At 55.6% G+C, this 27,096-nt stretch overlaps 2 protein-coding genes across 8 annotated transcripts in view; one reads left to right on the top strand and one right to left on the bottom strand.

Moving 5' to 3' along the window:
- Positions 1-11,171, top strand: part of HIP1 (huntingtin interacting protein 1) — a 150,661-nt gene extending 139,490 nt beyond the window's left edge. For all 5 annotated transcript variants that reach the window (XM_050928913.1, XM_050928910.1, XM_050928911.1 and 2 more), the window contains 11 exons: positions 498-605; positions 695-831; positions 1,196-1,306; positions 1,951-2,009; positions 4,690-4,783; positions 5,911-6,011; positions 6,333-6,438; positions 7,441-7,564; positions 7,827-7,888; positions 8,117-8,228; positions 9,505-11,171. In XM_050928913.1, coding sequence (XP_050784870.1) covers positions 498-605; positions 695-831; positions 1,196-1,306; positions 1,951-2,009; positions 4,690-4,783; positions 5,911-6,011; positions 6,333-6,438; positions 7,441-7,564; positions 7,827-7,888; positions 8,117-8,228; positions 9,505-9,515 — 1,025 coding nt within the window. In that variant the 3' untranslated portion in view covers positions 9,516-11,171. The remainder of the gene's footprint in view (positions 1-497; positions 606-694; positions 832-1,195; positions 1,307-1,950; positions 2,010-4,689; positions 4,784-5,910; positions 6,012-6,332; positions 6,439-7,440; positions 7,565-7,826; positions 7,889-8,116; positions 8,229-9,504) is intronic.
- LOC127037332 (uncharacterized) overlaps positions 1-27,096 on the bottom strand; it is a 472,273-nt gene that overhangs the window by 152,872 nt on the left and 292,305 nt on the right. The window lies entirely within an intron of this gene.

The raw sequence follows: 27,096 nt of genomic DNA, 5'->3' as shown, positions 1-27,096 counted from the left end.
ACACAATGCACTCGACCCTTCTCCCTTCCCGCAGTACCCAAGAAGCAAAGCAGCAGCAGCCCTAGGATCCCCTGGCCGCAGCAGAGCAGCAGCTAGCTCAGCTGCAGTGCAGACTGGAAACTGAGTCAAGGGGGCTGGGCTGTAGTTCCCAAAGCCAGGGCGCAGCGAGGCCACGTGCACTGGGGCTGCACACGCCCTCCGTGCCTGTACTGGCCTGACACTGGCTGGCGTGTGCACACACGGCTGCTGCGGACATTGTCCTGGGAAGGAGAATTCTGAGCTGCGGCGAGTGAGCTCAGGGCTGGGTCTGCGCCTGGCTCTGGTGCGCGGAGGGAGGGAGGAACATACCTGCTCAGCTCCCTTTGAATCTGACTCTCAAACCTGCGAGTCTTGTTTGCCTGAGAGACTGAGAGGGCAGCGATGGGGCTGGTTGAACTGCTGAGGTGGCCAGTGACTTGGCAGAGGCCGTCTCCCCATTCTGTCTCCTTTGACCGCAGATGTAAGCAGCCTGTTGCCATGCGTGGCCCTGTTTGCCCATCTCATCAGCGACACCATCTTGCAGGGCAGTGCCACCTCACACATGGTCCCTATGGAGCCTGCTGACCGTAAGTATCCCCGCTGGGGCAAGGGGCTGGGGCTGTTCCCGCTGGGCTCTCCTGCCTTCCTCACCAGCTCTTGCCTGGCCTGCTTTCAGTGCTGTCGGAGATGTGTAAGCAGTGCGGGAGCGAGGCCCTGCACTACCTTGGTGCCCTGAAAGACGAGGCTTCCCTGGGAGGCGCTGACTGCACTGCTGTCAGAAACTGCCTGAGCCGAATCAGCGCCCTCGGAGAGGTGAGAGGGCTGGGGGCTGGAACGAGCTGGAGGCACACCCCTCTCTGGGCAGGGGGGCCTGTCGCGGCTGTGGCCTGGGACAGGGCCGTAGGAGACTGACTGCTCCAGAATGGGCAGTGGGCAGCAAGCAGGGGTTGGGAGGATCCCTCTGGGTGGGGGTGAGGGTCTCTGAGAGAGGCAGGAGATACGGTCCAAGAGGGGAGCTCCTGGGATAGGCGTCTGCCCTGCTCTGTTCCCCATCCCTCTCTGACTTGGGGTGGCTGCCCTGGCAGGCTGGGGGCTGTGTCAGTGTGTGTGACCTGCCTTTCAGCCCTCCGCTGCCCCTTTCTGCTCAGCCGTTCACTCTCCCGAGTTCTCCTCCCAGGAGCTTCGGCCCAAAGGCCTGGACGTTGAGCAGGAGGAGCTGGGGGACCTGGTGGACAAGGAGATGGCAGCTACGTCAGCAGCTGTCGAGACAGCAGTTGCCAGGATAGAGGTGAGTGGCTTGGGCAGGGGGGCAGGAGGGGCTGTTCCTTATGCAGCTTCACTCCCAGCAACCCCTGCTCTGCGGTGACTCAGACCAGCAGCCACAGGGTCACCAAAGCAACACAGCCAGGGCCACACAGACGCCATGGGGAAGGCTCCAGCCAGTGAGCAGCCCACACTGAGCACCCGAAAGCTGCACCACCAGGAGCCTCCCAGACTCCTGCTTTCTCAAGGAGCTGCACCAGCTGGAGGTCGCTGACCAGCCAGATGTTGCAGTCAGGTGGTGTCAGAGGCTGGAATCTGGTGTGTTCCCATGTGGGCCCGGGCAGAATTGGAGCCATTGGAGGGCTGCTCCAGACCCATCTCCCATCTCCTGCCCCCTCAAACTCTGGGCAGGTGTGCAGACCGGTGCCATCACTTCAGGAGAGCGCTTGCAGGTCGAGCTGCAGGAGAGCAGTGGGGCGAGGGAATGTGGCTTGCAGGCCCTTGCCGTGGGCTCTCAGTCACAGCGCCTGGAGATGGTCCCCATGTGGGGTGATGGGGGGCTGTGGGTGGGCTTGGTGATAGATGAGGATCTGCCTTGTCCTGTGTAACCGGGTGTCCGCACACACTCTGACCATGAGTTTCACAGCGTGGCTCTGTCGCTCTAAACAGGATATGCTCAGCAAGTCTCGGGCTGGGGACACCGGGGTCAAGCTGGAGGTCAATGAGAGGTTAGTACAAAGCCAAGATCTACCCCTGCTTGCTGTCTGCAGTCAGAGCGGCTCCGTGGGCTGGTGCCGTGAGCACAGGAACTGCGGAGTTCTAATGCCGAGCCTGCCACTGACTTGTGAGGGGACTATCTGCCTTCCTCTGCAAGCAGGGATTGCGGCCCTGGCCTGGCGCCCAGCGGGGCTGGGAGGGCTCCTGCCTGTGATCACGGTGGAAGGGCTGATTCATGCTGAGCCACAGTAAAAACATTAAAACGTCACAGTCAAGCAGCGAAAGCGAAGGGAGATGCTACATACAACAGGAGGAATGGTGGGGGGAAGGACCAGCAGTGCTTGCAATAAAGACAAAAGCACTTGGGGTTTCCCACGACCTCGCTATGTTCCAGGGAAAGTGGGGAGGCTGTCGCTGTGTTGCAGCGCTGGTACCTCCGCGAGGCACACAGTATCCAAGCCCCGATGGCCACGCGGCCAGGCATGTAGCCATGATCTCTCGTGCGCTGTTTGAGGGAGAGTCCTGTGTTTGCCGGCAGCACTGGCTGTGGGGGAGCTCCCCATGCAGGGCACCAGAACAAGGCCTAGGCACCCTCGACCCAATGGGGAATTGCACCCCAAGGGAACGAGCGCGCTCCCCAGAGCGCCTGCAGGCCGGAGCCCTTCTCCCTCATAGCGAGCTGAGGCCAGAGGGCACTGAGTAGCCTGTTGTGTAGGGAGGGTGACGTTGCTGGGTGCTCGCCCTCCGAGTGGGCTGTGCTTGGGAGAGCTGTGCTCAGCAGAGGAGCCCCATGGGCGCTGTCTTCCTGCCAGTCTAGCTGCTGGGGGAGAGGAGTCTGTGGAGCCATGAGGGGAATTAGTGAATGGGAATTAGTTTCTTACCTAGTTTTAGAGATGTAGGACTGGAAGGTCCTCTGGTGCAGCCCCCTGCACTGACCAGCCCTGACAGGGGTTTGTCCACCCTCCAGTGACGGGGATTCCACAGCCTCCCTGGGAAGCCTGTGCCAGAGCTTAACCACCCGGAGAGTTAGAAAGATTTTCCTAATATCGAACCTAAGTCTCCCTGGCTCCAGATTAAGCCTGTGGATGGAGAATGACTGAGCACTGGTCTCTATAGCAGCCCTTAATGTATTGGAAGACTGTATCAGGTCCCTCCTCAGTCTCCTTTTCTCCAGACTAAACACGCCCAGTTTTCTAACCTCTCCTCACACGTCAGGTTTCTAAACCTTTGAGCGTTTTTGTTGCTGTCCTCTGGTCTCTCTCCAGTTTGTCCACATCTCTCCTAAAGCGCAGGGCCCAGACTTGGATTCAATGTTCCCGCCGATGCCTCCCCAGTGCTGAGCAGAGAGGGAGAATTACCTCCTCGGTCTAACGTACACCACCCCAAAACGATACTCGCCTTTTTCACAGCTCCGTCACATTACCTCATACTCAGTTTGTGCTCCGCTATAACCGCGGGTGCTTCCCAGCAATCCTGCAGCCTAGCCAGTTATTCCCCAGTTTGTAGTTGTGTATTTGATTTTTTCCTTCCCAAGTGCAGTACTTTGCACTTGCCCCTATTGAATTTCATCTTATTCATTTCAGATCAGTTCTCCATTTTGTTTTGAATTCTAATCCTGTTGTCCAAGGCGCTTACAACCCCTCCCAGCCTGGTTTCATCTGCAGGTTTTATAAGCGTCCCATTATCTTCTCTATTATCCAAGTCATTAATGCAGATAGTGAATAGTACCAGACCCAGGACCGACCACTGCGGGACCCCACTAGATATGCTCTCCGGCTTGACAGCAAACCATTGACAACTGCTCTTTGAGTACAGTCTTTCAACCAGTTGTGCACCCGCCTTATAGTAATTTCATCTAGACCACATTTCTCTAGGTCAGTGGTTCTCAACATTTCCAGACTACTGTACCCCTTTCAGGAGTCTGGTTTGTCTTGTGTACCCCAAGTTTACTTCACTTAAAAACTACTTGCTTACAAAATCAGACAAAAATACAAGTGTCACAGCCGCACCAGTACTGACAAATTGTTTACTTTCATCTTTTGTATGAAATTCTAGTTTGCACTGACTTTACTTGTGCTTTTTCTGTGGCCTGTTGTAAAACTAAGCAAATAACTAGATGACTTGATGTATCTAGAATTCCTCTGTGTACCCCAAGGGGTATGTATGTTGAGAACCACTGCTCTAGTTTGCTTAGGAGAATGTCACATGGGACTGTGTAAAAAGCCTGACCCAAATCGAGATGTATCACATCTACTGCTTACCCCATCCCTATTAGGCCAGTGACCCTGTCAGAAAAGCACATTTGATTGGTTTGGCATGATTTATCCATGCTGCCTACTCCTTATAACCCTAGTATCCTCTAGGCACTTACAAATGGATTGTTTAATAATTTGTTCCAGTATCTGTCCAGGTATTGAAGTTAGGCTGACTGGTCTGTAATCCCGCAGGTCCTCTTTGTTCCCCCTGTTAAAGCCAGGTGCTATATTTGCCCTTCTTCAGTCCTCGGGGGGCCTCTCCTCCAGGAGTTCTCGAAAATAATCCTGATGGTTCGACGATTGCTTCAGCTGTTTCCTCCAGTGCCCCAGGATAAATTTCATCAGGCTCTACCGACTTGATTACATCTAGCTTAGCTAAATATTTTTTAACTTGTTTGGTCCCTGCCTTCTCGCAAGCTGCCTTGCTCTCTTGCAGGATTCTGGGCTCCTGCACAGACCTGATGCAGGCTATCCAGGTGCTAGTCCTGGCTTCTAAGGACCTCCAGAGGGAGATTGTGGAGAGCGGAAGGGTAAGCAGGGCACTCGCTAGCATGCACCACCTGGGAGAGCTGCTCCTGGCAGCCCTGTGTCAGTCACTCCGTGGCTAACACCAGCTCCCAGCCTTCTCTTGCAGCTGGGACAGATTAGGGTCTCCATAGTAACTGGAGGACACTGATTCAGAGGGCCAGAGAGAGGTGTTTCCTCAAGATCTGGGAGTGTGAGCTCCACACACCCTGTAGCTATGGAGCCAGCTACCGGAAGTGGTGGGTACCAGCTGGGAAGCCCAGAGGCACTTTCCAACATGGCCAGCTTCAGGCTCCAGAGACGTTTGGAGGGATCCGGTTCCCAAAGAGCGAGGCCAAGACCTCTGCTGCACCCATCAGAGCCTGTCCCCGCCCTGAGCTGTGTGGGTCCGGACCTGCCCTGCAGCTGCTTCCCCAGCCGTGGCGAGTTTGAATGCAATTAAATGGAATGGCCACAGAGCCAGCAGACACTTATCGCTAAGGGAGTGATGGGGACCTACGGTAGCAGCCAAAGCAGCTGGGGGCACCAGTGCCAGCCACTGGTAACCGCTGGCCTTGGACACCATGGTCTTTCCATGGCTGGCAGCATCCTTCGATTTGGGGCGAGGTTCCCCAGCTCCACTGAGTCTCCTGTTGTGAGTGGCGGTGGGGCACTCAGGACTGGGTCCTGAGGGTCTGACAGACGACATGCTGCTCTGAGCTGGGGCAGAGACCTCCCCCGAGAAGCAAATAGGGGTTTAGAAGAGGAGTGAAGCAGATCCAGGGGTTGGGTGGCCAGGAGGGCCGAGGGGAAGATGGGGAGCAGAACTGTAGGCCAGGTCAGAGAGCCAAAGGCTGTAAACCTCTCCCCGTTGCCACGGAAGGGCTGCTGTCTGTGGAGTCCTCACTTCTGGGTCCGTGTGTCTGGGACATTAAACCCTGCCCGGGTTACTGCTCAGCTTCTTCCACAAACCTCCACCCTAGCTGCTCTGGGAGCTCCTAACTCTTCCTCCTCCTCGACCATGGTGCTTCTCCCCAGCCCAGTCACCATCCCCGCAGGCTAGGGACAAGGCAGGGCCAGAGTGATTGAGCTGCATCTGCTGCTCCCCAGCCTCCCATGCGTGACCGTTGGGCATTTCTCCTTTGAACGACAGGGCGCGGCTTCCCCCAAGGAGTTCTACGCCAGGAATTCCCGCTGGACGGAGGGCCTGATCTCCGCGTCCAAAGCCGTGGGCTGGGGAGCCACCGTCATGGTGTAAGTGCCTGTTGGGGCAGCGGCGGCTTCGCATTGTGGGGACTGTGAGTGAGACAACCAGGGTCTGAGATGGGTGGTGAACGTGTAAAGTCTCTGGGAAGTGCAGTGCCAGTCCCGGCTGAGTCCTTCCCAAGAGTTCCCATGTGATGCCCAGTGAACTGCTGCCAGAGAGCTGGGGACAAGCCTGTGCCCTGCCGGTGCCTCGGCTCTGGGGAGCTGAGTGCCACAGTGACATCCCCTTGCCCAGGCTGGTGAGGGTGTGGGTTTTTTGGTGGAGCCTGCCCATTGGGGTCCCAGCCACTCCATTGCTGCCTTCCACAGTGACGCCGCTGACCTGGTGGTGCAAGGAAAAGGCAAATTCGAGGAGCTGATGGTGTGTTCTCATGAGATCGCGGCTAGCACTGCCCAGCTGGTGGCTGCCTCTAAGGTAGGAGCTTTGCCCAGCCGCTCTCCTCTGTATACAGCCTGGTCTTGTGTGGGGTTCTGGCTGGCTTGCCTGCTTGCAATAGGGCGGCTCCATTGGTGGGGGTGGGAGGAGTGGCCAGTTGATACCCCTGTGGACTGTCCCCTGGTCAGCTCCCATGCTCAGAGCATGGATGCAGGAGCAAGTGAGAGCACCCATCCCCCACCCCCACCCCCAAAATTCGGCTACTCACTGTGGGCTAGCAGCTCGACTCCTTCCCCTGGGGCAGGGGGCAGGGAGCAGGGCAGGCAGGGGGGAGGGATAGCTCAGTCATTTGATCATTGGCCTGCTAAACCCAGGATTGTGAGTTCAATCCTTGAGGGGGCCACTTAGGGATCTGGGGCAAAAATTGGTTCTGCTAGTGAAGGCAGGGGGCTGGACTCGATGACCTTTCAAGGTCCCTTCCAGTTCTAGGAGATTGGTATATCTCCAAGTATTATTATTATTATTATTATTTATTATTAGGGGGCGGGGCTGGCAGCATGACTCTTCTCCCCCCCCCCGGGGCAGGGTCCGGGGCTAGCTGCATGACTCTTCCCGCCCCCCACTCCCCCAGGGCAGGGTCCAGGGCTAGCTGCATGGCTCCTCCCCCTGGGTGAAGGAGGCGGGGCTAGCAGCATGACGCCCACCCCTGGGTGAGGAGTTAGCCGTACAAGTCCCATCCCCACACAATCCTTGCTCTTGGTGAGCAATTCTCCCATGCACCTGTGCAAAGAGGAGGCTCTTTATGCCTTCCACCCCTCCGCCCCCCCCCCGGCAGCTCAGTGCAGGCCTCGGTCTGGCCCTGCGTGCTAGCCACTGATGTGGCTTTCGGCTCATGGAGGCCATAGGCACACAGCACAGCTCCCCGGAGCGTGCAGTGCTGTGATCACACGGCCCCTGAAGCCAGCCCAGCAGATGGGTTGTTTCCTCTCCTGGCCAATCCTCTGTGTGAGGCGAGTGTGACCCTTCTCTTTGATCCGGCAGGTGAAAGCGGATAAGGACAGTTCTAACCTGGCCAGGCTCCGGCAGGCATCACGAGGAGTCAACCAGGCCACTGCCGGGGTGGTGGCCTCCACCAAGTCAGGGAAGTCTCAGATTGAGGAGAAAGGTGAGTGCCAGGCTCATCTGGATGGGGAAATCTCTGCCCAGCTTCCCTAAAGGGCTCGTCACGTCTCCAGCCACTGTGCAGATCGGAGCCCCTCCCATTTCACTGTCTCCTTCTGTTCGCCCATCGGGCCGACCCTTCCTCTCAGTGTGCTCATCTGTCGGCTGGGGAGCCCGTGCGGTATTCTCAGCCCAGCATCCGGGGGAGTCCTGGGCGCTGGGGAGCAGCTCCTAACGGGTGCAACTTGTCTGTTCTTCCCCGGCAGACAGTATGGACTTCTCCAGCATGACACTAACTCAGATCAAGCGCCAGGAAATGGACTCGCAGGTAGGGGAATCGTCTCTCAGGCTGCCTAACATCTGCGCCATTGTTTCTGGCCTGTTCAGCATTAACGAGGGCGGGTTTAGCAGACAGACACACATGCTGCTGGGGAGCTGAGGGTGGCTCAGAGTGGGCTGGGCCCAGGACGGGGTGGGGATGGGGGTGTGTGCGGTGGGACAGAGGAGGCCCAGCTGCTGGCCTAGGTCATGAGAAGGCGTTCCCCTTCCCCACTAGGTGCGAGTGTTGGAGCTGGAAAACCAGCTGCAGAAGGAGCGCCAGAAGCTGGGAGAACTCCGCAAGAAGCATTATAAGCTAGCGGGCGTGGCGGAGGGCTGGGATGAGGACGGTAAGTACCAGGGGATGCGGGGGGCAGGGAAGTGTACAGGAAGCAGACCAGCTGGGAAGATTACCCTGGAGAAATCTGATACAAGCACGGAGCCGATGAGATGTGAGAGCCCAGGCAGGGGTCAGGGATCATTATCCCACAGTCCTCATGGAGGAGACTGAGGCAGAGAGGTTGTGGTTTGCCTAGGGCCACCCAAAGAGTCTGAGCTGGGAGTAGCACCCAGGAGTGTCTGCGTCCCTTGCTTAACCCACTAGACGGCACTGCGAAATTACACCACAAAATAGACTTCCACTTGGGGTGCTGTGGGAGCTGGGCTAGGGCGACTCCTGGCTACTCCCTTCCAGCCTCTGACACTGGGGGACGCTGTGGGGAGCGGGGCAGGAGCTGGCTGTGAGGGAGCTCCCGGCTACTCCCTTCCAGCCTCTGACACCGGGGGGCGCTGTGGGGAGCGGGGCAGGAGCTGGCTGTGGGGGAGCTCCCAGCTACTCCCTTCCAGCCTCTGATACCGGGGGGCGCTGTGGGGAGCGGGGCAGGAGCTGGCTGTGGGGGAGCTCCCGGCTACTCCCTTCCAGCCTCTGATACCGGGGGGCGCTGTGGGGAGCGGGGCAGGAGCTGGCTGTGGGGGAGCTCCCGGCTACTCCCTTCCAGCGTCTGACACCAGGGGGCGCTGTGGGGAGCGGGGCAGGAGCTGGCTGTGGGGGAGCTCCCGGCTACTCCCTTCCAGCGTCTGACACCGGGGGGCGCTGTGGGGAGCGGGGCAGGAGCTGGCTGTGGGGGAGCTCCCGGCTACTCCCTTCCAGCCTCTGACACCGGGGGGCGCTGTGGGGAGCGGGGCAGGAGCTGGCTGTGAGGGAGCTCCCAGCTACTCCCTTCCAGCCTCTGACACCGGGGGGCGCTGTGGGGAGCGGGGCAGGAGCTGGCTGTGAGGGAGCTCCCAGCTACTCCCTTCCAGCGTCTGACACCAGGGGGCGCTGTGGGGAGCGGGGCAGGAGCTGGCTGTGGGGAACTCCTGGCTACTCCGGTCCTGCCTCTGCCAGCAGGGGGCGCTGTGGGGAGCGGGGCAGGAGCTGGCTGTGGGGAACTCCTGGCTACTCCGGTCCTGCCTCTGCCAGCAGGGGGTGCTGTGGGGAGTGGGGCAGGGACGGTGGCTGAGGAGACCATGCATTTCTTCTGAGGAGGAGTCCCTGGAGCCTGGCAGGGATAGTATTTGTTCTCTCCCCAGTCCCAGAGCCCTCTGACCCTCTGTCTGCCCTTGCTGGCATTCCTCCCCCTCCAGCTGCAGAGTAGCTTCCCATGCCTGAATCAGCGACCGACGGGCACCCCTTCAGTTGGCCGTGACCCAGCTTGGTGCACCTCTTCCTGAAGATACAAATAAACCGGTGCAAAATCCTCCTTGAAGCACATGTCCTCTGCGTTCCCAAGGACCCTCCTCCAGCGCACCCGGCCGGGCAGCCGCCCCACCCTCCACTGGGCAAGTAGAAAGTGCGGAGGCTTGAAGTGCCCGGAGCAAGGCTCCCACATGGCAGCGCCGGCTCCCCACGGCCACGGGACACAGACTCTGCCCGCGTGTTTAGTGCACTGCTTTGGGTCCCGACTGTAGGCCCTGGTTTGTTCTTGCACAGACTCTGAACCGATTCTTCCTCGGCGACACGAGCCAGGACGCACCCTGTGCCCTGGCGACAGCAGCTCCGATCTGGTGGGGGGGGCTAGGGCTTTCTGACCCCACTGTGCTTCGCCAGCCCCCCGCCAGACGGTGCCTGTGTCAGGCTGGGCAAGGCATGGAAATGCAGCCGAGCCGCTTCTCCTGCTGGCGAGGCCAGGCAGGCACTGGGCTTGGTGCTGGGCACACTGCCCTCCCCACCCCCACGCTCCTTCTCCCTCTCCCACTTGCTGTTCTAAGCTGGCCCTGTGCAGCCGAGAGCCCGTGGGGGGCGTGCTGCACCCGGGGGTGGACGACGAGTGCCTTTCACTGCTGGAAGAGGGCCAGCGGGCCACAATAACACCTCATCCGCGAGTGTCTTACTGCACTTGGAACGGGGCCGTCCCAGGGCAGCCGGCCTCCAGCTGCGGGGAGCTGCCAGCGGAGCCCCAGCACGCAGTCCAGGGAAGCCCTGGTCCCTTAAAGCCATGTGTTAGACAGCCGCTGGGGGATGGGCTGCGGAGACGCTCCCCCAAGCAGAGGGCAGCGCCCGCCCCTGAGCCCCCGGTGACTCGACCGGACGGCATGGAAGAGGGTCTGCTGAGCTCCTCGCCTGGTCCTGGGAGCTGGCCCAGCCCCACCCCAGAGCAGGGAGCTGTCCCAGCCTGGTGCCTGGAGCAGATCACTGTGTTAGTGCCAGCAATAAACCACTGACAGGTGCTTGCCCCGGCACAAGCAGGAGGCGTCTCTGAGATCCTGCTGCTCCGTCCCAGCCTCTGCCCTTGCCAGCGGGGAGAGTTACCCAGGCCGCCCCTGCGGGTAGTACGCGGAGCTGCCCCACCAGCTCTGATCCCCGCCCAGTGGGAAGGGGCACTTGGACCCTGGCTCCTGGCAGCCTACACCCAGCTGCCAGTTCTCACTGATCTGAGCAGCACGGCTGGTGCAGATTGCAGCCGACTGGTGCTGGACTGACCCTCGGTGCCTTCCGGGGGCTGCTCTAGAATTGGGAACAAGCACGGTCCCCTTCGCTGCCTCTCTGCCCTCCATGCTGGCACACAGCTGGGCATCGTCTGGGCACTGTGAGCCCGCGGGGGCAGCCCATGGCCCGGGGAGCTGCTGTAGGGTTTGCTTGGGAAGCCAGGGATGGGAGCAGAGCCGCGACCCCTGGGAACACCTCCCTTCCCTTCTAGACAGGGCAGAGGAGGCTGAAGCCGCTTGGTGGCCTGTATCATTTCACCCCTTTCGAGGCAGCGAAGCCAAAGGCAACCCGGGGTCCTTTCGGCTCCCCGCTGAACTCCTTGGGGAGCTCAGCGTGGGGGTCTGAGCTCATCCCTCCCTGGGAGCCCAGCCAGCTGCTCAGAGCATGACCACCCCATTATTGAGATCCTCCCCTGTCCCCGCTCAGGCAGCCCCCGCCAGGGATGGAGGGGCAGTCTACCCTAGCAATAACAAAACAGCGTCCTGCTCTGCTAACAGGGAGAGGGCTTTCAGGCGCTGCCTCTCAGCCAGTGCTGACAAAGGAGTCAGTGAAATACCCTCCCTGCTGCCACAGCCGGGCAGTCCTGGGCTGCACTGGGGCAGTTCATGCAAAGCATGACCAGTTTCATCCCATGGGAATCCCACTGCAGTGAGATGTGGAGGCAAATTTGGCTTTGCGTGTGTGTGGCTGGTCCCCTTGTCCCTGCCAGGGCCTGTGGCTGCCGGTGCATGTGGCTGGTTCCCCTCCCCCTGCCAGGGCCAGGGGCTGCGGGTCGGTGCCCCGTGCATGTGGCCGGTTCCCCTCCCCCTGCCAGGGCCAGGGGCTGCGGGTCAGTGCCGGGTGCGTGTGGCCGGTTCCCCTGCCAGGGCCAGTGGCTGCAGGTCAGTGCCGGGTGCGTGTGCCCGGTTCCCCTGCCAGGGCCAGTGGCTGCAGGTCGGTGCCGGGTGCGTGTGGCCGGTTCCCCTGCCAGGGCCAGTGGCTGCAGGTGGGTGCTGGGTGCGTGTGGCCGGTTCCCCTGCCAGGGCCAGTGGCTGCAGGTCGGTGCCCGGTCTCACGTGCCTCTGGCTGGGATGGGGTTGCCACCTAGTTGGTCCCCAGTGTCTAATTTGAACCCCAGCTGGTTCAAGCAGTAGCGATAGTTGGGCCCGACTCAGACCTGATCTGTGTCCAGATCCACGGACGCCATCACTGCTCCCCCACCCTCCGGGGCTGAGTCTGTCCCTATGGGAAGTGGCTCTTACCCCTTGTCAGCAATGGCTGCAGCCGGGCCCTGGGGAAGGTCTAAGCCGGATCTGCACGGGATGCCTGGGGACTTGGGAGCGGCGCTCTTACAGCCTGGCCAGTAACAGGACTGAAGTTTGTCAATCAGCCAGTCACCCGGCAGCACTGGCTCCCCTCTCTCAGGAGCCGGCCACGGCCCAGCCGCCTCCAGCTAAGCTGACAGCTGTGGCCCAGCCCAAGCCATAGCAGGACAAGCTGGGACAGCCCAGCCTGTCCACGCTGGCTCTGGCGTGTGGCACCACGTGCCAGTCTGGGCTCCTGTTGTGCCTGTGTAGGAGAAAACAGAGCCCCGGCCTTCAGGCAGGCAGCATGTGGGTCTGTGGGGGTTCACCACGTGGGCCCCCATGTGCCGGCCCCAGCCCCGGATCTCTGAGACACTAACACTAACCCTTGCTCCTGACGGAGCCCATGTGGTGCTATGGCCCTGCCCTGCAGGGGCGCCCAGCCCCGTAGGGCTTTGTGCCTGGTGCTTTCACTGCCTCCACCCCCACGCCACACCTGCCGCAGGCCGACAGACCAAATGCAGCCCCAGCTCCAAGGAGCACCCTTGGCCTGCAACTACCTCCGAAGCAATAGGAGCTGCAGCAGGCAGGCATGGAGGCATGCTTACACCCCCTTCTCCCGGGCTGGGGCGGGGTCCCACCTGGGCAGCTCAACCCCAGCTACCTCAGCTCTCCAGGCTGGGGACACAGGGACAGAGCCAGGAGGAAGAGCAGGGATAGAGGGGTTAGAGGAGATGTGGGGCTGATGGAGAGGTTCTGGGGATGGAGAGGGGGGGCTGACAGGTTCTCAGCAGGAGACAGGTGGGGGCTGATGGAGGGATTCTGGGGGATGGAGGAGGAGAGGGCTGATGGGAGAGGTTCTGGGGATGGAGGAGGAGGGGGGCTGGAGTTCTCAGCAGGAGAGAGGTGGGGGGCTGATGGAGGGATTCTGGGGGATGGAGGAGGAGGGGGCTGATGGGAGGGGCTCTGGGGATGGAGGGCGGGGGCTGACGGGTTCTCAGCCGGAGAGAGGTGGGGGGCTGATGGAGGGGTTCTGGGGGATGGAGGAGGAGGGGGCAGATGGAGGGATTCTGGGGATGGAGGGTGGGGGCTGATGGGTTCTCAGCAGGAGAGAGGTGGGGGGCTGATGGAGGGGTTCTGGGGGATGGAGGAGGAGGGGGCAGATGGGAGGGGTTCTGGGGATGGAGGAGGAGCGGGGCTGGAATTCTCAGCAGAAGAGAGGTGGGGGGCTGATGGAGGGGTTCTGGGGGATGGAGGAGATGAGCTGACGGGAGGGGTTCTTGGCAAGACAGAGGTGGGGGGCTGATGGAGGGGTTCTGGGGATGGAGGAGGAGGGGGCAGATGGGAGGGGTTCTGGGGATGGAGGAGGAGCGGGGCTGGAATTCTCAGCAGAAGAGAGGTGGGGGGCAGATGGAGGGGTTCTGGGGGATGGAGGAGATGGGCTGACGGGAGGGGTTCTTGGCAAGACAGAGGTGGGGGGCTGATGGGAGGGGTTCTGGGTTTTGGAGGAGGAGGGAGTCTGATGGGTTCTCGGCAGGAGAGAAGCGGGGGCAGATGGAGGGTTTCTGGGGGATGGAGGAGATGGGCTGACGGGAGGGGTTCTCAGCAGGACAGAAGTGGGGGGCTGACGGAGTGGTTCTGGGTGGCGGAGATGTTGGGGCTGACGGGTTCTCGGCAGGATGGGGGCGGAGGGGGCTGACCGGAATCTCGGATGAATCTCGGGGAAATCCATTTGTTTCCAAGTGAAGTGACTTTCCCTCGTCTCTTTCTGAAGTGTCCCGAGCCCGGATGACTGAGCGTCCCTGGGGGCAGGTCCCGGAGCAGCTGCCAGTTCACTGCTCCATCTGGCCTGCACAGGGCTTGGGCAGCCAGCTGTTGCCAGCAGAGCTTTTAATGATTGTACGGAGGGAGGGTTCATGGTCTCAGATGGTGATTGTGTGTCTATTTTTAAATAAATCTTTCAGCCCAGTGGTGGCAGTCACTCTGCAGCGTCCTTGTCAGTTTGGGGTTCAACTGAAGTGGCTTGTTCGGGCCGTGACGCATTTTCTGTGTGGCGTCACATGGGATATTATGGGCTGTTCTGCTCACCCCAGCTGAAAAAAATACAGCGAAAAAGGGGCTCTGTAGCCAGGCCTGTGGGTCGCAGGAGGGAGGCAGCGTGGCCTAAAGGAGAGTGCACTAGTGTGACAGCAGGTGAATCACAGAACCCTCCTTGGGAGCTGCCCCCTGATGTGCCCAGACTACTTCTGCCCCTGCCCTCCCTGCCAGCTTGGGACTTCAGCACCCTGTCTTGCTGAGCCGGACATGCCTGTCTGCTCCAACACAGACCCAGGGTCTGAACCACATACCCCACAGCTGCAGGTTTACCTGAAAGCAGCTCACAGAAGTGTTCCTGTCTTTAACACTCAGATGCCCAACTCCCAATGGGGTCTAAACCCAAATAAATCCGTTTTATACAGGATAAACTCATAAATTGTTCGCCCTCTTTAACACTGAGAGAGAGATGTGCATAGCTGTCTTCCCCCCTCCCGCCTCTGGTATTAATACACACTCTGGGTTAAATAATAAGTAAAAAGTGATTTTATTAAATACAGAAAGTAGGATTTAAGTGGTTCCAAGTAGTAACAGACAGAACAAAGTAAGTCACCAAGCAAAATAAAATAAAATGCACAAATCTGTCGAATCAAACTGAATATAGAGAATCTCACCCTCAGAGTAAGCTTTTTTTTTTTCCTCAGACTGGACACAGATCTGGGCACAATCCTTTCCCCTGGTAAAGCCTTTGTTCCAGCGCAGGTGGTAGCTAGGGGATTTCCCAGGATTGCAGCCCCCTTTGTTCTATTCCACCCCTTTATATATCAATTGCATAAGGCGGGAATCCTTTGTCCCTCTCTGGGTTCACACCCCACCCCTCTGTCTCAATGGAAAAGCACCAGGTTAAAGATGGATTCCAGTTCAGGTAACATGATCCCATGTCACGGCCAGACTTCATTACACACTTGCCAGCACACACGTCTACAGGAAGACTTACAAGTAAAACAGAGCCATCGGCAGTCAATTGTCCTGGTTAATGGGGGTCATCAAGATTCCAAACCACCATTAATGGCCCACACTTTGCATAATTACAATAGGCCCTCAGAGTTATGTTTCATATTTCTAGTTTCAGATACAAGAGTGGTACATTTATACAAATAGGATGATTCCACTCAGTAGACAATAAGCTTTGTAATGATACCTTACACGAGACCTTTTGCATGAAGCATGTTCCAGTTACATTATATTCACTCAGCATCTTTTTATAAAACCGTATAGACTGCAACGTCACAACTGGCATTCGGGAGACCTGGGTTCTAGTCCTGACTCTGCTGGGTGACTTTGAGCAAGTAACATCTTTGTGTCTCTGTGCCTCAGTTTCCCCATCTTTAAAATGGGGACCAGGATTCTACCCTCCTTTGTAAAGCCATGTGATCGCTGCAGATGAAAAGTCCTCGGTGAGAATAGTATCCAGCCCTTCCGTAGCAGTTTTCATCCATAGATTGCAAAGGAGGTCAGTGTGCTTAGTCCCATTGTACAGATGGGGAAACTGAGACACAGGGGAAGTGACTTGTCCAAGGTCAGCCAGCAGTCCAGTGGCAGAGCTGGGCATTAAACTCAATTTCCTGAGGCCCAGTGCTCTGCCTACTAGGCAACACTGCCTCCCCTAAAAAGCAGACATTACGTTCCTGCCTGGCCCCCTCATTTCCTGAGCACATGAGAAGGGAGATGGAAAAGACTGGGAGAGAAGGAGAAAGACGAGATGAAACAGGCATGCCAGGTGCTCATACAAGAACCAGAAAGGCAGCATGTTTAAAACTGCTGAATGGACATTTGTAGCCAATGCATCGTTAACCTGTGGAACTGACTGCCGCAAGGCCAATGCTTACAGACTACATTGACATGGACAATGAGAAGGGCCAGAGATCTGTGAGCTGAGGTACAAATGTACAAAGGCTGCTAACATGCAGCCTTTAGCGTATGAGCCATCCACTGTCTGCCCGGAGCCAGGAAGCGTCCCCTCAGGGAAAGCTCCTTGCATAATTGCCTTTGGGGTTCCCCACCTCTGTTGGCGACAGGATCCAGGCCTGCCTGGGGGGCCACACCTGCTGGGAGCATTCTGCAGCTATGAGCGAGGGCCAGGAGCCTCTGGGTCGTAACCCAGTGCCGCTGCTGGGTAAAGGGCTGGGCTTCATTTCTTGCAGTCACACAGGAGGCCTCGTATCTCCCAGCAGCTGGGGGCCGGGGGGAGCCAGCTCCAGCCTTGTGCCTCCCTTGCACTTCGGCACTACTGGGTCCCTTCCTCGCTCTTCTGTTGCATCCTTGTTCCCGGGGGTTAGCTCACGCCTCTTGGGTTCTCGTGCGAGGAGTCCTCTGGCAGCAGACTAGCTGGGAGGCATAAGGGCCCTTTCCAGCTCGGGTATCTCCTTGAGCCCGCAGGTTCGCTGCAGTGGGGTCATTTCCTTGGGCTTGGGACGTTATTTCACCTTCTGACCTAACCAGTGCCGGGTTTGAGTTGCATCCCGTTTCCGGCTCTGGCTCTGGCTCACAAGGCTGTTGCCTCCTGGCTGCAGACACTGGTTTCCCTGAGGGCGCTGTGTGCTCCCTTCTCGCTGAACCTGGAACCAGCATGAGGATTTCACCCCACGGCGGGGCAGGATCCCCTGGAAAAGGGACGAACCTGACAATGCTGCTGTGCACCCCCAGCAACCTGCCCTGCTCCCTGTCTGGCACTGCCCAAGAAAAGGGAAGTGGGTGAACGTCCTGGGACTAAACGAGTGGGGAAGGGCCAGCAGCAGAGACCAGGACACTTACTGAGGCTGATGTGCCACCCCTCATTCATGGCCTGGGCGTCTCCAAGCCTGGGGGGGGGGGGCGAAGAGGTGAACGGGATCCACTGCTCGGAGCCCCCAGGAGGGCGAGGAAGCCTCAAAGAGGCTGCTCCTCTCTCCTGCCAGGAGAAGCTGAGGGCAAGGAGCCGCGTGTCCTGGGGGTGAAGGCCTTGCCTGCGTTTGCATTTTCCTCCAGCAGCGCAGGGTATCCTGCGTCCCATGGGCCCCTCTGCTGTTACTTGTACAGAGCCAAGGGCTTCGTTTGCCGGTGAGAACCTCCCCACGTGAAAGTGAAAGGTGCTGGCTCCTTCCTTTCTCCCTGCAGGCTCCGTATCATTCCCTGTATTTCAGCCAGGGCGCAGTAACAGCTGGTGCTTGCTGTCAGGGAGCTGCAGGACCAAGGCTCTGCCCCTGGCTTTGGAACAGTCCCTGGGAGGCCCCTTCACTGTGCCAGAGCCCCCAGGCGTCTCCCTCTTCCTCCAAGGTCAGTCATGCGACTTTACCACCTCTGGGCTGTCAGCACCCCGCTTCACCCCGCAGACAGAGCCCTGCAGAGACCCATCCGTTCAGGGATCCGTGCACCTGTCACAGAGTCCCTGGGCGATGCTCCTAACCAGGTGGAAGAGGTGGATGAGACTTTTTTTAAACAACTAACAAAATCATCCAAAGCCCAAGATTTGGTGGTGATGGGGGACTTCAACTATCCAGATATATGTTAGGAAAATAACACCGCGGGGCACAGACTATCCCAATAAGTTCCTGGACTGCATTGCAGACAACTTTTTATTTTAGATGGTTGAGAAAGCTACTAGGGGGGAAGCTGTTCTAGACTTGATTTTAACAAATAGGGAGGAACTCGTTGAGAATTTGAAAGTCGAAGGCAGCTTGGGTGAAAGTGATCATGAAACCATAGAGTTTGCAATTCTAAGGAAGGGTAGAAGGGAGTACAGCAAAATAGAGACAATGGATTTCAGGAAGGCGGATTTTGGTAAGCTCAGAGAGCTGATAGGTAAGGTCCCATGGGAATCAAGACTGAGGGGAAAAACAACTGAGGAGAGTTGGCAGTTTTTCAAAGGGATGCTATTAAGGGCCCAAAAGCAAGCTATTCCACTGGGTAGGAAAGATAGAAAATGTGGCAAAAGATCACCTTGGCTTAACCACGAGATCTTGCATGATCTAAAAAATAAAAAGGAGTCATACAAAAAATGGAAGCTAGGACACATTACAAAGGATGAATATAGGCAAACAACACAGGAATGCAGGGGCAAGATTAGAAAGGCAAAGGCACAAAATGAGCTCAAACTAGCTATGGGAATAAAGGGAAACAAGACGACTTTTTATCAATACATTAGAAGCAAGAGGAAGACCAAGGACAGGGTAGGCCCACTGCTCAGTGAGGAGGAAGAAACAGTAACAGGAAACTTGGAAATGGCAGAGATGCTTAATGACTTCTTTGTTTCGGTCTTCACTGAGAAGTCTGAAGGAATGTCTAATATAGTGAATGCTTACGGGAAGAGGGTAGGTTTAGAAGATAAAATAAAAAAAGAACAAGTAAAAAATCACTTAGAAAAGTTAGATGCCTGCAAGTCACCAGAGCCTGATGAAATGCATCCTAGAATATTCAAGGAGCTAATAGAGGAGGTATCTGAGCCTCTAGCTATTATCTTTGGAAAGTCATGGGAGACGGGAGAGATTCCAGAAGACTGGAAAAGGGCAAATATAGTGCCCATCTATAAAAAAGGGGAATAAAAACAACCCAGGAAACTACAGACCAGTGAGTTTAACTTCTGTGCCAGGGAAGATAATGGAGCAAGTAATTAAAGAAATCATCTGCAAACACTTGGAAGGTGGTAAGGTGATAGGGAATAGCCAGCATGGATTTGTAAAGAACAAATCGTGTCAAACCAATCTTATAGCTTTCTTTGATGGGATAACGAGTCTTGTGATAAGGGAGAAGTGGTGGATGTGGTATACCTAGACTTTAGTAAGGCATTTGATACAGTCTCACATGATATCCTTATCGATAAACTAGGCAAATACAATTTAGATGGGGCTACTATAAGGTGAGGGCATAACTGGCTGGATAACCGTACTCAGAGAGTAGTTATTAATGGCTCCCAATCCTGCTGGAAAGGTATAACAAGTGGGGTTCTGCAGGGGTCTGTTTTGGGACCGGCTCTGTTCAATATCTTCATCAACGACTTAGATGTTGGCATAGAAAGTACGCTTATTAAGTTTGCAGATGATACCAAACTGGGAGGGATTGCAACTGCTTTGGAGGACAGGGTCATAATTCAAAATGATCTGGACAAATTGGAGAAATGTCTGAGGTAAACCAGATGAAGTTTAATAAAGACAAATGCAAAGTGCTCCACTTAGGAAGGAACAATCAGTTTCACACATACAGAGTGGGAAGAGACTGTCTAGGAAGAAGTATGGCAGAAAGGGATCTAGGGGTTATAGTGGACCACAAGCTAAATATGAGTCAACAGTGTGATACTGTTGCAAAAAAAGCAAATGTGATTCTGGGATGCATTAACAGGTGTGTTGTAAATAAGACACGAGAAGTCATTCTTCTGCTCTATTCTGTGCTGGTTAGGCCTCAACTGGAGTATTGTGTCCAGTTCTGGGCACCGCATTTCAAGAAAGATGTGGAGAAATTGGAGAGGGTCCAGAGAAGAGCAACAAGAATGATTAAAGGTCTTGAGAACATGACCTGTGAAGGAAGGCTGAAAGAATTGGGTTTGTTTAGTTGGAAAAGAGAAGACTGAGAGGGGACATGATAGCAGTTTTCAGCTATCTAAAAGGGTGGCATCAGGAGGAGAGAGAAAACTTGTTCACCTTAGCCTCCAATGATAGAACAAGAAGCAATGGGCTTAAACTGCAGCAAGGGAGATTTAGGTTGGACATTAGGAAAAAGTTCCTAACTGTCAGGGTAGTTAAACACTGGAATAAACTGTCTAGTGAGGTTGTGGAATCTCTGTCTCTGGAGATATTTAAGAGTAGGTTAGATAAATGTCTATTAGGGATGGTCTAGACAGTATTTGGTCCTGCCATAAGGGCAGGGGACTGGACTCGATGACCTCTCGAGGTCCCTTCCAGTTCTAGAGTCTATGAATCTATAACTGCTCCCCACCAAGCCAGGCAGGACTCTGGGGAAGTCTCCTCTCTGTGAGCAGATTGTCTTCAGGGCAAGAAGCTCACGGAGCTTCGACCTTCCTGGGTGTCTCCTTGGAGCATTCAGCATCCTCTGCCCCTCCGTGCGCTTCTCACAGCAAGTCCGCCCCAGCGGGGTCCTGGGGCAGCCACAGGGTCCTGCACCCCCACTTCGCAGTCAGACGTGACTCTCAGCCAGCCAGTAAAACAGGTTTAGTCGATGACAGGAACAGGGTCTAAAACAGAGCTTGTAGGTACAGCGAATGGGACCCCTCGGCCGGGTCCATTCTGGGGCCTAGCAAGGCAGACCCCCACATCTGCCCTCACTCCTTGTCCCCAGCCGGCTCCAAACTGAAACCCCCTCCAACCCTTCCTCCTCTGGCCTTTGTCTCTTTCCTGGGCCAGGAGGTCACCTGATCTCATTGTTCTCCTTTAGCCATCCCCTTGCATGGGGGGGTGGGGAAGGGCCAGGAGACAGAGTGTCGGCCATTTATGCATGCTGAAGATTTAAGAAATGCATAGGGGAAACTGAGGCACTCACAGTATTTAGAGGAAACATTAAGAACAGTCCCACTTGGTCACATCTCAGGAAGCACTGGCAGGGACTCAAGCAGCGGGTTTGTTAGGGAGCTGGCACCCAGCCCCGGGAGAAGCCCTCCGGTTGTCCTAGAGCTCTGATGGGTAAAGCAGGGTCCACCCAGAGCCCACCAGCTGTAGCGACCCCCTTTCTGCAAGCTCCGTGTCTCTGACCTTGGTCAGGCTCCGTGTGAGAGCCCCACTTCCTTCCAGCAGCCAACTCTTCTCTTCCCACCTCTGCAGTCCTTTGTTCTCCAGCTGGGGGCGCTGCTCAGCCTCCCTGCGGAGAGCGAGGGAAATCTAGACCCCACTGGACGTTGGGTGCTGGGGGCATGGGCCTGGTGACTGAGTTTGCCATTGTCTTCTCAAACAGTCCACTGCTACGGGGACTAAGGCCCAGCCAGTTAGGTGCCACCCAGACCCATGTCTCCTAGCCTGGTGCAAGAGCTGAGTCCCTTTCTCACCCCCATTGAGTAACAATGCAGCGTTTAGGGGAAACTGAGGCACAAACAGGGCTCTTAAGAGAACCTTCCTTCTTCGTCTCACACCCCCGTAGACCAGCCTGGCACCTCCAGAACCTTCGTTTTACCAACCAGTCTCAGTGCAGCACTGTCCTCCTGGGCCAGGGGCTGGCAGTTCAGTTGATAATGTTGGCCCCTCTGCTGTGGGCAGGCAGGGCGGGGCTGGGCAGGGGCTGGACTCCCCCCTTTCTTTGGCAGTTGGGAAGGGGTGGAGGGTTGAATGCATTAGGTGGCTGGCGGGAGGAGCAGGAAAGCGCAGTGAGGCTGTGGAGTCGGCGTGAAGGAGAGGAAAGGGGCAGGTGACAGAGCTGAGACCGGGGAGCAGCCAGTGGAGCCGGAGGAGGAGGCAGAAATGCCCAGTGAAAATTCAAGAAAATTCATGGGAGATGGAGTGTAGGGAGGGAGCCCAGCCCCCGAGGAAACTGAAAACTACAACTCCCAGGAGGCCCAGCAGCACCAGTTCCCAATCACATTATTTTGGCCTTTGAGTGACCAGGGTTTCAACCAAAACCAATTTTTTCCGCATGGGAAGCGACGGTGTTTGCAAAAAACGTGTCATACTTGACAGCGTCAGTTTCCATCAGAAACCATTTTCAATGGAAAAAACTTTGGCCAGGCCTAATCCCTAATTTAAATAATGCAACTATTGGAGAAGAAAAAAAATCACCAAACAACTGGACCAAAATTGTCACACTCGGGTTCCTCAGGACATATGTGGGCCCTTAAATCCAGGGGCCGATTGTCCCCAGTACTGCTGTTGACAGGATCGGGGCAGAGCTGAGAGCATATCACACACAGGAGAGGTGAGGTGAGGGCTACAGAGCAGCGTTAAACCCACTCCTCCATAGGGACACTCCCTGAGCCCCTCGCCCACATTGAGCACAATGTCTGGACTCGTCCTGCTGAAATCGACAGGACTTACGGAGAAATAAGGGACGACTCAGAGGAAGCTACCAGGCCCTTAGTGACCTGCAGTGGTTCTGGAGCAGGGGCCCGGGTCCCCCTGGGGGCCGTGAGCTGGTTTAGAGGGCTGCCAAGCAGGGCTGACGTTAGACTTGCTGGGGCCCAGGGCAGAAAGCCAAAGCTCCACCTCATGGGGCTTAAGCCTGAGGTCCCGAGCGCCGCCACCCAGGGCTGAAGCAGAACCCTGAGCAACTTACCCTCGCAGGGGCCCCAGCTGCAGCCAGTGTGCCTGGCCCAGGGGCTGCTCGAGCTGCTCAGGCGGCCCCTGGGCCAGCCGCTGCAGAAGTCCCACAGGTCCCAGAAAGTTATGGAATAAGGACATAAGAATCCGTGACAAACTCGGAGCCTTACTTTTAAGATTCCACTGTGTGATGTTACTAAGACGTGACACATCTGGGGAGTGGCCAAGCCAGCTCCTCCGAGACAAAGGGCAAACTGACCCCTCAGCCAGGTGTAAGCAAGGTCAATGGGCCAGCACCTGCTAACTCACTGTTCTTTGGCAGGAAAGGGACACGGGTGAAAAATCAGCCTCTTAGCGAAGAAATAGCCTGGGGTTCCCCTCCACGCCCTCTGGCTGGTGCCATGCTCCCAGCTGGAGGCGCTTCTCCAAAGGAGGGGGAGGACCATAAAAAGGAGGGACAGGGGAGGGCCCTCCTCTGGCCTTTCATGCAACAAACCACTGGGAACCTTCTTCTGGGCAAACCCTCATGGCTGAGGTCACCGTGTGCTCCCCACCACCCACACACAGGCAAGCAGCTCTGTTTTCACATTGTCACGCAGTCCTCACTCCGCCAAGCTGGGGGAAGACGGTCGATATCTCCCCCCGGCAGAGCTCCCCATGCTTTGCCCCTCTGTCCCGTCTCACCCGCCTGCGGCTTGAGACGGAGACCTGGTGCCTGCTGTTCTACGGCTTCCCGCCTTTCCACGCTCACTCGGACATTTCCCGCGCTCTCTGTTTAGTGGTTTCGTTTCTTTCAGCACAGTTGTGCTTTCAGGGAGGTTCCCCCTCTTCAGGGCTGTGTCTCAGTGCACTGGCACACAGGGTTTGCGCCCTGCCAGTCCTGCCTCAGCTCTAGAGACAGGTACTACTCCCGTCACTGGGGATTTGGAGATACCCACATCCCATCAAAGCGCAGTGTCTGCTTAGGGTGTAAAGGCAGGTCCATGTCCTCAACATCCTTGGCTCCTCCGAGACAAAGGGCAAACTGACCCCTCAGCCAGGGGCAAAGGCTGAGGGAAAACCTGCACCTCATGTCCTGACGGAGCGGTGGAGATGGCTTCTCATCCTGTGCTCAGGATAGTGGCTCGTCAGCCAGTGCTAGTGGCAGTGAACGAGGGGCTAGCCCCGGCTGCCTCTTGGCAAACTTAGGGTGGCTCGATTGGGTGGCTGACTTTGCTGGCTTGTGTTTGGCGAGGAGCCGCAGCCCTGGGGAGGAAATTGGATAGCGCAGAGGAGAGCCAGCACGGCAGGCACCGCGGCTCCCGAACAGCCAGAGGAGGCAGCAAGCTCCGCGGTTCCCAGGCGTCTGTTGCTGATGCTCTGCCAGACCAGCAGCGCAGCAGCACACTGGCAAACCGTCACTGTCACAGCCAGGGAGAGCGCGCGGCATAGACACTGACTTTTGGTTTTGCCAGTGGGTGCTTTTGAAGAGCTTGTCATAACATTTTTTCCCAGATCTGGACCTTAGCGTCCATAATATGGGTGTTAGCATGAAAACCTCCAAGCTTAGTTACCAGCTTGGACCTGGTAAAGCTGCCACCAGCCAGGAATCTATACAGTGCCTGGCGCACTGTGGTCTCCCCAAAACCTTCCATGGGGGACCCCCAGACTCAGATGCCTTCTCTTACAACAGAGGGAAATAACCCTCTCCCCTTGTTTCCTTGGTACTTCCTCCCAGGCTCCCCTCCCTGGACGACCCTAGGAGATTCCCTGCTTCCAGTCCTGGAAACACAAGTACCGAGAGATCTAATCTCTCCCCCTCACCCAGAGGATATGCAAAGTCAGGCTTAGTAAATCTAACACAAAGAGATTTTTCCCCCTGACTTCTTCCTCCCACCAATTCCCTGGTGAGTTGCAGACTCAAATCCCTGGAGTCCCCACTAAAGAAAAACTCCAACAGGTCTTAAAAAGAAAGCTTTATATAAAAAGAGTGAAAAAGGACATAATATATAGTCTCTGTATCAAGGTGGCAATATACAGGGTCAATTGCTTAAAGGGAAAAAATGAATAAACAGCCTTATCCAAAAAGAATACAATTCAAAACACTCCAGCAACTACACACATGTAAATACAAAAGAAAACAGTATAAACCTATTGTCTTACTATCCTTGTACTTACAACTTGGAAACAGAAGATTAGAAAGCCAGGAGATAGAAAAATCACTCTCAGAGCCGAGAGGGTCAGACCCAAGACAAAGAACAAAGTACTCACACCCAAAACTTCCCTCCACCCAGATTTGAAAAAGTCTTGTTTCCTGATTGGTCCTCTGGTCAGGTGTTTCAGGTTACTCCTTTCCAGGTGAAAGAGACATTAACCCTTAGCTATCTGTTTATGACAGAGCTGTGTGTGTTGGGGAGAGGGGGGGCTATTTTCAGCATATTTATAAACATCTTTCATATTCTAGTTACTGAATGTGTCTATCATTGGTAGCTTTACTATTTTAACAATGATTAAATTGTTATGAACTGCATAATTACGTTCTCCTAAATTTCAGTATATTAAAACCACTGCAATCCCTACAAGCTGTCTTCACTAACGTCCCAGCTTCAAACATTCTGTCTCACTGTAGCTTTCTGGATGAAACTGTCAGCAATCTTATTCACATCTAGTTCCCTGGTATGGTCTTGACGCACAGTAAGGACAGCTACGCTATTCAGTTGTGTCTGTCCCATTGATGACTGGAGATCATTTTTAAGACTCCTAAAGCTGAAGAATGAGCATTCCGCAGTTCAGGATGATACAGGCAGTGAGACGGTTTTTTATACATTTGCAGAGTACTGCAAGTGACTCCACAATCTCTTTCTTGATGGATAATAGCTAATTTAGGCCCCATCATTTTTGTATGTATAGTTGGGATTATATTTTGCTATATGCATTTAACACTGAATTTCATCTGCCATTTTGTTGCCCAGTCACCCAGTTTCGTGAGATCCCTTTGCAGCTCTTCGCAATCTGCTTTGGAGGGACGGGAGCAGCAGTTTGGGGGGTTTTAGGGATATCAGAACCCATCTCAGGGCCAGTTTGAAAAATACTTTTCTGTGCTTGTGAGCACCTCTTCCCAAGGATTGTTTCTGGCCATTTGTGCCCTCATTTCCAGACATGCCGAGAACCAGCAGTTCCCATTAGCTCCAGTTCGTTTTCATACATTCCAAGGAAAAAAGGGACCATTGTGACTGTCTAGTGTGACCTCCTGTAGAGCACAGGCCAGAGATCTGCCTGAACATAATTCCTAGAGCAGAGCTTTGTGAAAAGCATCCCTTCTTGGCTGAAAAATTGCCAGTGATGAACAACGCACCAGGACTCTTGGTAAATTGTTCCAAGTCCAGCTGTGGGTGCTCAGCCCTCCTAGAAATCAAGCCCCTGGTACCTCCCAGACTGCTCTGATTGTATTCCCAAAGCAGAGCTAGGAGAACCTGGGGCTCCATGCGGAGTATTTCTCCCGGAAACGCCAGCTCCTCAGGGACCATGAAGTGGTGCAAGGACATCAGCCTCTGCCATGCAGGCTCCATCGCAGCCCCCGCTTGGTGCTATGGCATTAGAAGCAGCAAAATCCCCAGCTGTCTGAACCCACTTCTGCAGCAATACCTAAAGAGTCATCACCATCCCTCTTTCCTGCCATCGAGGGGCCGCAAGGAACACTCCATCTTTACGAATCAAACTCAACTCCGTGCCTGCTAAGCCAACAGCTACAGTGTAGGACTAAGGTGGCAGAAAAAAGGGACGAGATGGGGAAGCATTAGAGTCACTCCTAGGTGAATATAATGTCCAGGCTGGGTCAGACCAATGGTCCATCCAGGCCAGTGTTCAGTCTCTGACAGCGGCCAATGCCAGGTGCCCCGGAGGGAATGAACAGAACAGGGCAATTATCCAGTGATCCATCCCCTGCCATCTGCTCCCAGCTTCTGGCAGGTGGACGGTTAGGGACACCCGGCACATGAGATTGTGTCCCTGACCATCTTGGTTAATAGCCATTGATTGCTCATCCTCTGTGAACTTACCTAATTATTTTTTAATCCAGTTATGCTTTGGCCTTCACAACATCCAATGGCAAGGAGTTCCACAGGTTGACTGTGTGTTGTGTGAAGAAACACTTACTCCTGTTTGTTTTCAATCTGCTGCCTATTAATTTCATTGAGTGACCTCTAGTTCTTGTGTTACATCAAGGGTTAAATAACACTTCCTTATTCGCTTTCTCTGTATGTTCATGATTTTATAGACTGCTGTTATAACCCCCCCCCCCCATCATCTCTTTTCTAAAATAAACAATCCCAGTCTTTATAATCTCTTTTTTTACGCCCTGGACCAGGCCAGCTCCTTGTCTTTGAATCTGTGGACATGATTCCTAGATGGTTCTCGGGCACAAAGCTGACCTGTTTGGTGTCTTACCCAGCAGGAAACCTACCAGCAGTGGAAGTGTTTCCATTCCTGCTGGTCTACCCAAGATCCTAGACTGCCTATTGGATTTAATGACACAAGGTCTGTCAATGAGCTCAGTCAGAGAACATCTGGCCGCTGTCACAGCCTTCCATTTGCTCAGTCAGGGCTGCTCAGTTTTTGCCCACCCAACCACGGCCTGGTATCTTACATGCTTACACAACTTGCTTCCCACTGCATGGAGCTCTGCTCTCCCACAGGACCTTAATTTCATTCTCAATGCCTTTAGGAA

This window comes from Gopherus flavomarginatus, chromosome 19 (genome assembly GCF_025201925.1).
Source record: "Gopherus flavomarginatus isolate rGopFla2 chromosome 19, rGopFla2.mat.asm, whole genome shotgun sequence".
NCBI classification, from domain to species: Eukaryota; Metazoa; Chordata; order Testudines; family Testudinidae; genus Gopherus; species Gopherus flavomarginatus.
The sequence above is the reverse complement of the archived record's forward strand: the minus strand, read 5'-3'. Positions and strand labels throughout refer to the sequence as shown.